The 14,387-nt window shown below is 33.2% G+C and overlaps 1 protein-coding gene across 17 annotated transcripts in view; it reads left to right on the top strand.

Moving 5' to 3' along the window:
• LOC106878895 (receptor-type tyrosine-protein phosphatase kappa) overlaps positions 1-14,387 on the top strand; it is a 594,862-nt gene that overhangs the window by 383,771 nt on the left and 196,704 nt on the right. For 9 of the 17 annotated variants that reach the window (XM_089356042.1, XM_089356041.1, XM_089356034.1 and 6 more), the window contains 2 exons: positions 2,260-2,371; positions 3,335-3,435. In XM_089356042.1, the coding sequence (XP_089212168.1) occupies positions 2,260-2,371; positions 3,335-3,435 (213 nt within the window). Of the gene's footprint in view, positions 1-2,259; positions 2,372-3,334; positions 3,463-14,387 lie in introns of all 17 variants that reach the window. The other 8 variants (XM_089356040.1, XM_089356032.1, XM_014928243.3 and 5 more) reach the window with 1 other exon arrangement.

Below are 14,387 nucleotides of genomic sequence, written 5' to 3'. Positions count from 1 at the left end.
TATTTATGTTGATATTTTACTGTAGACATCAGCTTAAATGGCATCTACTTATGAAATATCACAGGACTTCTATAAAACTTTATTTAAACAGTTAACCTTGATCTGATATAAGAGAGATTATTAGACTTCATACGTCTATGTTTTATGAAAAAGCTGATCTATGTTACTTGTATATACGACAATCAGGGTTATTTTAAATTTACAGAGTGTATTTTGGCCACTCATTCGTCAAGTCAGGCGGAATGTTATATGAAAATAAATTTATGAATTCTATTTTATACAAAATCTTGTAAAGGAATGCCTTGCAACGGAACACTAATTTTTCGTTAAAAAATGTTGGGAAAGAAAGACACAACATGAAACATTGGCTTTAAATAGTTTCCTGTTATTTACTAATTCACATTTATGCTATTCTGCATGAAATGTCTTCACACCTCAAGTGTACAAGAGATTATAGAACATACACGTACGCGCGCGCACACGGTGTCTCTGTGTGTATTTGTATGTATAATCGCATTGCGGCTTGTCTCTATATGCATTAGGAGAAAAAGAGTCTTCTTTTCAGCCTATTCCTCTGCTTCTTTTTCGTATCGCATGTTTCTGCGCTTCCATTAAATTGATATATCATATGTCTGTGATTGCTTGTCCCACAGAAGAAAGCTGAGACGTCGTTTGAGACATACCTTCACGGCATTTTGTTGTTTTGTGACAGAAAATATTGATGGTTACTGTTGTTGGTAAAGATAGATAATAACAGTGGGTGATGTGGTGTGCCACAGCAGCAGTCGTAGTAGGTGTCCTGCTATGTAGAGTTATTGTTGTGTGCAAAAGGTCACTGGACAATAACTGAACTTTAAGATAAGCCATTTCGAGTGTTGCTTTATTTAAGAAGTAAATAATTAAGTAAATAAATAAATATAGGGTAAGTTGTATTCGGCTATTAGGTGTGGTAAAATATGTTATAGTAATGTGGGGAATGTGTGCAAGAAGGAGGTGAATGAATGAAGCACAAAAGAATAATTCGGCGTGGGTTTACGAAAGAGCATTAGAAAAAGTAATTGGGCAGTAGATGAGCTTTGAGCTATGGTCATTTAGTAGGCCTCGAGAATATGACATACCTCAAAAAATATATGGAGATAATTAAAATTTTGCATTAGAAGCAGCTTTGTAATGTAAACATTATCAACGTCATACATAATGTACGTATGTTGTGAAATGCTTTGAGGCTACGGTTTTTCATACGAAGAAAATCCTTTTAAAGAGGTGGACTGTTAAAAAGCACAGTATATTTCGAAGCCAGGCAAAACGAAGCTCCCTGAAATGAACGAGAGTGAGAGATATCGATATTTCGCAGTTGTTTCTGCTTATCGTGGTATAAAAAAATATTTTGAATTTGATATATCTTTTGCCACGCTCCAAAAATCAATATTTACATATCTTTGCTCAAATCGATATTTATTTATGGGTAAGGACCTCGGCATAGCATCACTATATCTGACACTAAGTTCTTAGCTTGTAATGTAAAATTTAAAGAAGCAGGTTTCAAGACCATGTGACAAACGGCCCATGAGTACGAAAGGATTTTCTGTGCATATTTGTGCGTGTGTGTATATGTGTAAAAAGATATTTGAATGTGAGATGGAAGAAACAAATGATATCAAAGTGAATCTCGAACGCCGCGCATTTTAATCCTACATTTTACCTCATCATTTCAAAATCTCCTCTACAGATTTATAAGTCTGCTAAACTAGATTCAACTTAGAATTTGTTTTTCTTTCAAGAAGATTTTATGAACGTCCCGGTGCTAAGTGAAGTCAATGTACAAAAATAAAAGAAATATTGGTTGAGATATGACAAATATGATTCCATTGAACTTCACCCATCCTTTCAAATGAAATATTTATGCAATGTTTATTATAAAAACTTTCGTAGTTCATTCATATTTATTTCTTCGTATGTATAATTTTGAACGACACAATGAAACAAAATATATAAATTCCAAATATTTGAAATGTTGCTAAACTGCTAAAATGATTTTGACCAAACAAGAAGAAAGAAGATAAGGAAATTTTAGAAAGATTGGTAAAATATCATTATTATCATTTCTTTTATTCTCTGCAAAGATGTAAAAAGGAAATACTTTCATAGATAATTGTATTACATTTCTATTAATGTTTTCATTTTCTACTTGTTCTATTTTATAGACTGAGAATGAAAATATCTTTTTTTAAAATTTCTGTTCTTTTATTTTTGTTCCAGTGCGAAGAGTCGATTCTGTGTCTCCAAGCAGTCATATATCAGTTATTATTGGTGTCATCGTCGTATTCGTTTTCCTCATCATTACTTTCGCCATTTTACTTATGATATGGAGGTAAGATATTCCAGCTTATTGGCAATTTTTATTTTATGCATTTAAGCTTAGATTTATTATTCTGAGCGAATACTGTCTTAGCCAAATATTGGAAACTTGGACTGTGTGTGTGTGTGTGTGTGTGTGTGTGTGTGTGTGTGTGTGTGTGTGTGTGTGTGTGTGTGTGTGTGTGTGTGTGTGTGTGTGCTTGCGCGTGTTTTCGAAAAATTAAAATAAAATTTAGGCACTATTTTCAGGACACTGTCATTTCAGAAATCACAATGAGTTAAATCCCTTTTCTAAGTAATTCATATGCCAAGAGCGATAATATATCAGATAACTGCAGCTGTCAGTAGTTTTACGTTGTTGTCAAAGTATCCACTGCTGGTGGTAAATTACTTCAATCCTCTAAGCAGCAGATTCTAGTCTGGAATTTATTATTTCATTGGCTTGCAATACTTCAATATTTCTCATGAGATAAGTTAGTTGCCGTTGACAAATTTCTCATCCAGGGTGAAATGCATTTCACATCTGCTAAGGAAATCTGACCACCAGCAATAAAGAGTTTTCAGACACGGAATGGGTGAACGTTTTACATAATGTTTCCAGTAATAAAGTTTAGACCAGGATGGGGTATATTTTTGTAGCTTCAGTTGTTATTAAATATTGCTCGTTATAAATCGAGCCATGCCACTAAAAGTATAGTTTGACTAATGCTGTAAACATCACTTACTCCTGGTGGATGACATCTTTGAACTATAAACACCCGAGGCAACAACCCTCCAACCTATGGATTTGTTTGGGTTGTCTTTGCTGCTGATGGTTTTCCCACGGTCTAAAAACAAATCCTACCTCAGTCTCTGTCAATACTCGGAGGAAATTTTGGGACTATTCTTTGACTTGCTGGTCCTTACAGAGCACAAGTATATTGTAATTAAAATTAATATGTAATTAAAGCTAACATGCTTTTAATTCCGATTTCAGGCGAAAGCATCTGACGGCGGAGCGCGAAAAGGCGGATATGCCGTCTTTTGGACCGACTATCTTACCGGAGCCAGATACATCTCCACCGTCTACGCCCATTGGTAAGAACGTACAAGCAATATTTTCCAGTATGTATGCCTGCTATTTATTTCATTTCTTTAAGTTACGAATACAGTCATTAGTTTTATTTTCAGTTTAGCTATTATTATTATTATTATTATTATTATTATTATTATTATTATTATTATTATTATTGCTGTTGTAGTTATTGTTGCTCTTATTATTATTATTATTATTATTATTATTATTACTATCCTGCTATGCTGATGTTTGTAATGTGCCACACATGCATGCTATTTTGAATGCTTTCTAGAAAAAGTAAATCACCCTCAGTAAGAACATTCCATTCACAGGAAACGCCATGCAACAGTAGATAATAATGCAAATATAAGTTTTATTTCTTTTTCTAAGTTGTTTGTTCTTTTTCAGTAGGCTGTAGCATCTCTTATGATAATTATGAAGAAAAACTTAATAGTGTTTTGTGGGTAGAATGGAGATACTCTTATGTCGGATTTTAAAGTAAAATTATCAAGAAATATATACATATATGCGTGTGTGAGTGTGTGTATATATATATATATATATATATATATATATATATATATATATATATATACATACATATATATAATATGTATATATATATATATATATATGCATATATATACATATATTCATTTATATATGTATATGTATACACATGTATCTATATATGTCTATATACACAAATAGGCACATATATACACTTGTATGTTTACATATATGTGCATGTATTCGTGTATGTTGTTTATGTGTATTACTTTGAGCGTGTATGTGCGTGTGTGTCCGTTTGTGTGTATGTGTGTAGTGCTTGCGCGCGCGAGTTACATCCGAGAAGGGAAAAATTTTGGTCATAAAATATCTGGGTTAAAAGGATTTCTCAATGAAATAGCAACGAATAAAGAGGGAAAAGTTTGAAGTTTCGACTGAAGTAGTTTTTGTTTGAAACACAAATTGTGGATAAGTAAGTGGTGTATAGATTGGAGTTTATTGTGAGAAAGTGAGTAACACAGGGACCCTTTGAGGGATTAAGGGGTTGTTATTTATTGGGAAGGATGTGTATGGGATTTTGAGAGAAGTGGGTAGGTGGTTGCAAAACAGAAAACAAAAGTTACAACGTGGAGTAAGCAATGCACATACAGGTTTCAGGAAGGCAAGGAAGCACAAAAAATAGCATGTATAAGCTCATATCAACACACACACACATACACACAGGGATACACTCTCACGCACGCACACACTCTCACGCACGCACGCACGTACATACTCACACACACACATAGGTGTCCAGGGACCAGTAAATCCACGCACATCGACACACATTAGACATACGAAATTATATGGACACACACACACACACACACACACACACACACACACACACATACACACACACACACACATATATATATATAAAGAGAGAGAGAGAGAGAGAGAGAGAGAGAGAGAGAGAGAGACTGACAGAGACGGACGCTAGTGAGGGATTTGGAAGGAACGGTCTCTTTAAGTAGAGGGACTCGGTGAGGAAACGGAGATATGAGTTAATTCAGGGTCAATGCAAGAAATATTTAAGCAATGAAAAGGAGGTTTTTGAAATGTTTTTAATATCATAAACCCCAGTAAGATTCAATAGCCTGATTAAGAGAACATATTTCTTGGCTCTAAACGTTTCTGTGCCATATTGATGTCTGCCAATGGAAGTGAAGTATTTTGCTTATCTCGCTGGCACTACGTCAATGGATTTGCTAGAGAGAATGGTCATCAAAAATCATGAAATGGGGCTGGGAAGTGAAATTAATTGATAATTTATTTACGTAGACTTACTGGAAACATTTATGAAATAAGAATGTGAATCTGATTATTCTTAATTTTATCAAAATCAGGAATAACCAGAGCAGGGTTAGATGTGGGGAGCGTAATGATTAATAATAATACTTTAGGGTTAACTAAACTTATTCTTTGGTCGAACGAACAAGGGATACAACTCTCAATGTTTATGGCTGTTACTCTTCAGCAACGCTAGTTTAGAGTTGTTTGTTGTAATGTTCATAACAATCACCGTGTGTTGCTGGGAAGTGAGTGCGATAATTCAATTATGAAGAGACATTGATGACACATTTAAGTAATAAACGGTACATTTCACTAATTCCATCGAGTGTCGCCGGCAAATCATTGTTTGCTGATCATCGCAGATAGTTCTGTAATGGTTTTCAGAAACAAAGGAAAGTCGTTCATTGTTTGCTAAGAGGGCATGGTTGGAAGTTTGTTGGTAGGGAGGCCTGAGTTAAAATATTTTAATTTATTATTTTATCAGATGTTGTACCCCAGAGAGAAAAAATATCACATCAATTCGTTTTCGATGTTACTAAAAAAAGTATTTGACTAAAAGGATTTAAAAAAATAAAACTAGCAATCGAATACGTCTACTTGATCAAATCACGTTTACATTGAAACTTACAGCGCAAGTAATTTCTTTCGGCCTCTCATAGTTTGGGATTTCATACAATAGTTTCACATCGATATTAATGAAGGGAAACGACAATTTTCAGTTTCAAAAGTCAGAATAGTGTTGTGTTTTGTCACATTTCAAACATCTAATTTCAAATCCCAACGAAGTGAAACTACCTCCCATCCTTATGGGGTCGATAAAATAAAGTAAAAGTCAAACGTGTCGGATTGGCATTAAATATTAAATTGTCGGACAAAATTATGCCTTGCGGTATTTTTTCCATCCATTTGTATTCTGAATCTTGCGGAACTTCACTGGATGATAGACTTCGTTACCTGGCCCTGATCTATCTTTAGCGGAAGCATTCACCCTGTTTTAAACAGTGAGATCTGTCATCAACTTGAGGTACCTTTTTTCTTCACCCCTTCCCATCAATAATAAGGTCTCTGAAAAAGTTAAGGATGCAACCTTTGCTCTTGTCCAAGCGATGATTAAATTTCTCCATCATTCTTGTCTACGATTATGCATTCGTACATTCTTCCAATATAGCAATAACTGATATTTTAATATCTGATAAAATTTAATATAGAAAATATAATTTACTCTGCTAATATTTCATATCCTACTATAAATAGTCGAATGTCAATAACTGGGAAATACAGACTCCAAATTAAGCCATGTCATCATTTCTGCTGAAGAGATTAATTATCTGTATATTTGCATTTTGCTGACATATCACAAAAATAGACAACACTATAAAAATGTTTGCAAAATTATAACAATAAATAATGTTTTAAAACGGAATTGTATGCAAATATAACAAATTAGTCATTAATTTTATGTTAACGTATTTGACTTTATATTTTGATGATACATCTACTGATTTAAAATCTCATCATTTATGTTAATGTGTTAGCCATATGTAAATTATATGCTGTAAGATTTTATTGGCATGAGAAATATAATTCCTTAATAACATAGATTGAATGAGGTATGAATTACTTTAGTTTCTCTTTCATATAAAAACAGAATTGGTTTTAAATATTGTTGCTAAACATACATTCACGATAATTGATATCACCTTAGATGAAGCTTCTATCCATTTGCGAGTTCTGTCTGCCTCAGATACATGTTTGATGATGCAGCAACTGGTTGTTATGGAACAGATCGATTTGCACCAATTTTGGATCTGTTTCCTATGCGAGGGTCGCAATCACATTTATATTCAATTAGTCATTGCACTGACCATAAAATTCTTCACCATGTCGTCTTAGTTAAACTAACATAATTTATGTGGCTAGACCTTTTGCTTGTATTCCATTCTCGGAAAATCCTTCAAACTTTGCTTGGAAGCTTCTACCCTGATTAATTTAAGGTTAAAGAGAAAAATTAATTTGCCGAACCTTTATCAGATTCAATTTGGAATACACAAATGGTTAGAGACGCCCTCAAGAGCTTCTGTTGTTTAAAGAGGTTAAATGAATCTCCTTGATATCGACTTTCCTTACGTTGCTTAGCATTCTCTTAAAATTTCAATAACGTTTATTTCCTGAGAAAGGAATTACAGACTCATTTACAATTTATGGCCCATCCATATATGGAGTTTTTAGGTTATTATTTACTTTGTTATTTAATTGGTATTACTCATTAACTTAGAAGAATCGTGGGTAATTTTATGATATGCCATTCTTTCAATCAGTAAAACCTAATATTTCACAAAATCATTTCAAACGGAAGAGTCGAAATAACCAAGTTAAATAACATCACATATTATGAGACCATCAGAGAGATTTTGTTGCTCGACTTACAAGAAATGGTAGCCAAATCACTCTCAAATCACAACCCACCATCTTCTGTAAGGAAATACTAAATTGGATAATGTCATCTTCGATGCCGTGAAGAACACGGACAGATTATGGCTGGAATGCCTAAGTCTGCCCAATCAGGGTTGGCCAGGGTTGAAACACCACCAGCAACAACAACAACAACAGCAACAACAATAAAAACAATTGCAACAACAGCAACAACAAAAAACAACAACAATAACAAAAACAACAACATCAACAACAACAACAACACTAGACATAATATTTTCTTGAATCTGTTCTTCATTTTATTGGTATATTTTCTGATATAAAATAAATTGTAGCGTTGCATACAGTAGAATCTAATTTTAAAGAATTTGCAATACTGAGAGAAGTCAAAGAAACAAGAATAAACATTTCCAAAATATTTTGTATATCTTAAACGAAAATGTTATTTCTTATATTTCCTGCATTTTTATCAAAATTCATTTTCTTGATAAGAGATTTTTTAAAAACTGACATAAGTTTTATTTTTACAGTTGCACATTTCGGAAATTGAATAGTTCCGCCATATTAGCATCAGTTCAATTGTAAAACTAGAATTCTCTGTGTAGAGACTTGCTGATCCACAACCCTAAGTTTAAGTGGTTGCAGGAGTTATGTCTCATACATAAAGCTATTTTATTCTGGAATCTTTTGAATGTTTATAGTCCTTGTACTTTAAAATCTGTCATGCATATTGTTTAGAATTCAATATTCGGTTTCATTTCCACCTAATATTTATTCGTTTGCACCTTCTACTTCGTAGTTATTGCAGTTTTCCAATATTGATATTTTTACCCTTTTTCAAATTTCTATCATATCAAAGTGATTGCGTTAATGGAATACTTCAGACAAAGAGTGATAAAGACAGAGAAATAAAGGAGAGAAAGAAAGAAAGAAAGAGAGAGAGAGAGAGAGAGAGAGAGAGAGAGAGAGAGACGCAGAGAGAGCGAAAGAGAGGGGAGAAGATAGAAATGCATTTCCCTCATTATTTAAACTTCAATATTAATTCCCATTAATTTTAGACTTCGTTATTAATCTCATCTATCGTATTTATATATTAAATATTTTCACATAACCCCAGTGATAACAAGTTTCCAATGGAACATGCAGACACGTTTCTCACAAATTTTTTATTTGAATTGAAGAGGAATTAACATTATTATATATTGATATATTTAAAACTGTTATAATCAAAGAACTTTTTCCCACCTTTAGTTGTTTGTTTGTTGGGTAACTTTCTCGAAATTTCGCCCCGAATCTTTCATTTCTTGTCCGAGTTTAGAGTGTTCTCATATCACTCTCAATACCAGCGATATTTCCCTCATTAGTTATCCTCGTACTTGTGATGTCATTTGATCGCCTAATCCCTTTATCAGTGAATCTGTATATTCTGGTTGAAGTAAGACGAATAATCAGACATATGGGAAAAGAAACCTCTTGCATTAACAGCAGAAAGAGAACAACTTTCCCTGTTGCCATTGAGTGATTACAATAGGAGTTGTGTTAAAAAGTTTGTGAACGTTACCGACAACGTGAATCCTTGAAAGTAGACTTAAAATTACAACAGCTGAAACACTGTAGCCATAACAGCGAAGAAAAGAACGCTACCTAGAATATAACTTCGTATATTATCATTTCTTATTACGCTAGGAACGTTTGAAAGACACTCCGTATCAACAAATGGTACTTTTCCTGTGTCTGATTAAAGAGCAGATCACAAAACTAGCACATAAATAATGCTCTTTGCATCTAGATATCCCTATTGATATAGGTTTAAATTAAAACTGGTTCTCCGACGATGCAACTAATGATGTTAGGTAGAACGTTTATCTTTTGTATCTGATGCAATTTCTAAACAAGATCTTAAGTAACTCTGTACGACATTAATGTCGACAGCTTTAATGCTTAGTCGCTTTAAGGATGATCTTTCAACGACATCACAGTATTAAGCAAACGTTGACTTAAACAAATTTGTCTGAAAAAATATATTGGTGTTATTTCAGTTCCTATTTTCTTTTTCAATCAAATATCCTTCTATTTAGTATCGAAGGGTGAAAAGGTATATTTTTACAGAATATCTGCTTCATAAATATTGACAAATGAACCCATTTAAAATGTGTTTGAATAACGAAATCCCTTAAATGTCTTTACGTGAAACTAGTGTTTTCATTGTATACATTTACAAGCTTTATAATCGTTTTCCGCACTTTCATATTTACACGCATACTCTAAGTAACAAAATATCCATTATTTGCACAGAACGAAAACATTAAAAGAGAAAGCAGGACACGTGATAAATGTAAGAGTTGTATAATAGAATGTTTAATCCTATGTTCTTAAGTACTACGGAGACTGTTGGTTGGTTTCAGCTTTAAATCAAACATTTGTGGACTAGTAACGCTTAGTTAAACACTACATAACCGATACGTTATGAAATTCATAATTTTGTTTGATCTTAAGTGGCACTGTTAAACCTGCCATATAATTGCTATAACTCTACGAAATGAAATTAGCCGCGAGTTTCTTTGTTAATAACAACAAGTTTATACGTTTAGTAGAATATTATAATAATGATAGCAATTTACGCTTTGAACATCGAAATAGAAACAATTGCGAACAGGATCACACAGAATCCTATAAAGTCATATAAATTCATTGATACCAAAACGTGTAAACACTTGCACATTTTATGCAAATCGAAATAATATTTATTTCTATTAAGCATGTCATATTGTTATGGAAGTATTTGATATATTACTTCATGCATCTACTTCCCTATATACTATACATTTACAAACATCCATACGTATAAAAATTACATATAAACTTAAGTCCAAGTTTGTATATGCAAACGTAGATCCCCATTCAGTAATGGCGGGCCAGGAGTTTTGCATCTGGAAAATTCCTTTGGAAAGCGTAAGCGTGGGCAAGATCTTTGTGGAAAACTTTGTGTTGCCCATGTATCCTAGTTTCTTATGGCACTGAGGATGTCCAAGAAAGAAGTAGGGCTCGGCAGCAGTGTCATCGTAGGAGTTGTCACTAGAAAGAAAATGAGCCAACACGGAGACTGCAAGGCATCCCGTCTATCTCTTTAATCTTTCTTCCATACACTGCCCCGAATTCACTCTTTTATATCGCTTGAGTAGGGCACAATTGATCTACGCAGGAGAGGAAATCGGAGAGCGGCCATTTGGCTTCTTCTCTCCCCTTTTTGTATCAAACTATTCTCGGTTTGTCTTTCGAGTTGATCACGGTCTTAGTTTTGAGTGCACGCAAAGACATATGTATGCACACACACACACGCACACAAATCTACATATACATAAATCTATATACACATATTTGTAAATTATGTGAGTATGCATATTTGTGGGTATATGTACGTGTGTGTGGAGGGGTGTCATTGTACTCGAGTATATAAGTCAAGCATAATAAGTGGTTTAATAGGAGTGTGTCTCCGAGTCGTTTCAGGAATGGTCGGAAATATTCGGAAATATACGAAAACATTAAACCTCTGCTTCCAGAATTCTGAATTTGTTCTCAGGAAGGCTACAATTTTGTAAACTTGAGCTATCAGACTCTGCCTTATGTTTACAATGCTATTGTAGCGACTGAATGGAGTTACCGTAAGTGTACTTTTCAGGAAGTTGTTGGTCACAACTAGTTGATAAGTTGTGCATAGTTCCAGTATATTTTTCTGTATTTGAATTAAGTTGTCATATCCTGAAACGACCTAATATATGGATCAACGTTTCATAATCGTTCCGTTCCAATATTACAATTGCCATGGACAGCTCGATAAACCCATCAGTTATGCTATTTGCAATCGCTAATGAATATTTCAGAGCAAAACACCATCTTCATCTGAAAAGCTTCTTTACACCCACATGGACAATATGCCTAGCATTCGGCATTGTTGCTGGAGATGAAGTTCCATTGAGTGATTAATATAGATGATCCTTGGTTCCCAAGGAACGTTGCCAAATTTCAGTGAGTTGAAATGTGGTAGACTTCGTAGAGGGTGCTTTGATCTTCCTAATAATGATATACACGAAGCCATATTTAAATGGAGTTGATGACAGTATAATTGCCTGGGAACAGACAGCGACTTGCGATGAATGATGGCGGTGAGCTACAAAGAAGCACCTATAACTAGCAGAAAGGAACTTGATGACACAATAAGGAAAGAAGTTTAAAAAAAAACATACTACTCTATGTTACATTTTCTCAGAAAATTCCATGTAATGTCAGTAATTTCGATCTTTCTAGTAATTTTTAAAAAATTTATTTTGGTTTAGACATTCAATATGAGTGAAGCACTACTGATTAATTTATAAAGAAAAGAAGAAAGAATTTTCTGTTATAAGATCATATTGTGCCAAGAGATGGATAGAGAAATATATATATGTAAATAATGAATATATAAGTAAATACTTTGAAAGTGTGTATAAAAACATGTTTTACATAATATCAAATAATGTTTATCCCACTTGAAGCGTTGTTTTCTTTCGTTCCTGTATGATACGGTAGTGTTGGCCGTATGATTCTCTGTAAATACATAACATATGTATAAGCATTTGAATAAAATGGCCCAATAATGTATTACAATGGCAATGTAGAAATTTAGTCAATGCGTTGTGCTATAAAACAGCAAATCTAACTCAACGTTAGCCGCGACGTTGTTTTTGTACATTGCAGACATTACTTTTTCACTGTGGCTTAATTATATCAAGCAATTTATATAATTGTGATTTTACTGATTCCAACTGCAAGAATTTTGGTGATTATTTATAAACGAAAACGGTTAGTTCGGTTTTAGAATACTGCATTATGTTGAAATTATTTTGATAAACTGGATGATGCTTGCTGTTGTATGGGTAAATAACAATTTTGTTCGGAATAAACTTTGACGTCATTGCAGAGATGATGACACTGCGAAAATTTAATGCGTTTAACGTTGAAAAAAGCGATTTTTATGAGCTTGTCAAAATAACTTTATTGGTAAAATTCCGTGTGGTAATACTGCTTCCGAAACTCTTGTGAGATTGTTAATTGAAAATGTGAATATTAGGATAAAGGGGGAAATTAATAAACATAAAGAGAATTGTTAACAAAACCCAGTATTTTGCAATATTCTAAGTGTTTGGAACGGTATATTGTGCTGTTGCTATTCATCACAAAGCTGTGGTTAGGTAGGTTATTAAACTTTATCCTACTAAACAGGTAAGCATTTACTTGAAAAGAAAACATATTTGAAAATTTGCCAGAAATATTCATGTAGAAAACAAAAGTGTATAGTACTCTCCAAAAATAAATAAAAAAATTAAAAAAACAATTTTTTCAAAAGGCAAATGGAATTTTGATCATATTAAATTCATTAAGTATAAACGCAGAATTTCATTAAAACCACAATTAAATAATGAGAAACAAAACTTTCTTTTTATGTTAAAAATCTTTTTGTTTATCAACATAAATTCAATTATAGAATGTAGAGAATTGAATAATGAAATTAAAACGCGTGTCGCATGCTATTAAGAAAATACTTGTAGCTAAAGAAGTAAATGGCTATGTGATAACGGTCTCTAATTGTCTACTTACAATAAAATTCTCAGCTGTTCACTATTAAGTGGAACTTATTTAAAGCTATAATGGTTGCATCTATGGTTGTATGGTTAAGAAGTTCGTTTCGCAACCGTAGTGTTCCAGGTTTGATACCTCAGTCTGACATACTGAATAACTGTCAAGAATGCATCCCAGAAATAGCCCTTATGTTCAATAAGACTTTCTGTCTTCCTCTCTCTCTCTTTCCCTCTCACTATCTCTCTAGTAACATATATTAATCTTTGGAAACACGCTACAGTAAGAGGCAACCACTTTGGACCTGAAACTTGTCATCCCAGCACACCCACTTCCGTCAATATCCACAAAATCATCTTCGACATCCTAAATATCTTGCAATGTATTTTTGACTTATATATATATATATATATATATATATATATATATATATATATATATATATATATATATATATATATATATATATATATATATATATATATATATATATATATATATATATATATATATATATGTATATATATATCTTCGTTATAAGATCATAAATCAGAAAAAGACCGCATACCCTATCAAAAAAAAATAGAGAACAGTTATCGTTTAGAGAAACTGAAGATATGTCTAGTTCACGCTAGATATGAAACCGGTGGTTTTTCTCTAAAACTGTTGCTTTACACCAACACACCGTAATATATATATATATATATATATATATATATATATATATATATATATATATATATATATATGCAAAATCTTGTTACCTTATCAAATAAGCTCGAGGCATCTTTAAGCACGTTAGAAAGCCATTTACTGTAGTTTATCATGGAGAAAATTTCTCGCTGTAGACAGATAAGTGTAAACACGCCAAGTCAGTTAAAAGCAATCCCTAGCCATACTAATAGGAGCTTGCATTTCGGAGTAGTTAACTCCTTTTCCGCATCATGTATACATGCAGGTGCATGGCTTAGTGGTTAGGATGTTGCATTCACGACTGCAAGATCCTGGTTTTGATTCCCAGACCGGGCGTTGCGATGTGCTCTTGAGAAAACACTTTATTTCACGTTGCTCAGCGCTC

This window comes from Octopus bimaculoides, chromosome 8 (genome assembly GCF_046866305.1).
Source record: "Octopus bimaculoides isolate indiv1 chromosome 8, ASM4686630v1, whole genome shotgun sequence".
Taxonomy (NCBI): domain Eukaryota; kingdom Metazoa; phylum Mollusca; class Cephalopoda; order Octopoda; family Octopodidae; genus Octopus; species Octopus bimaculoides.
This window is presented reverse-complemented; position numbering and strand designations above follow the sequence as displayed.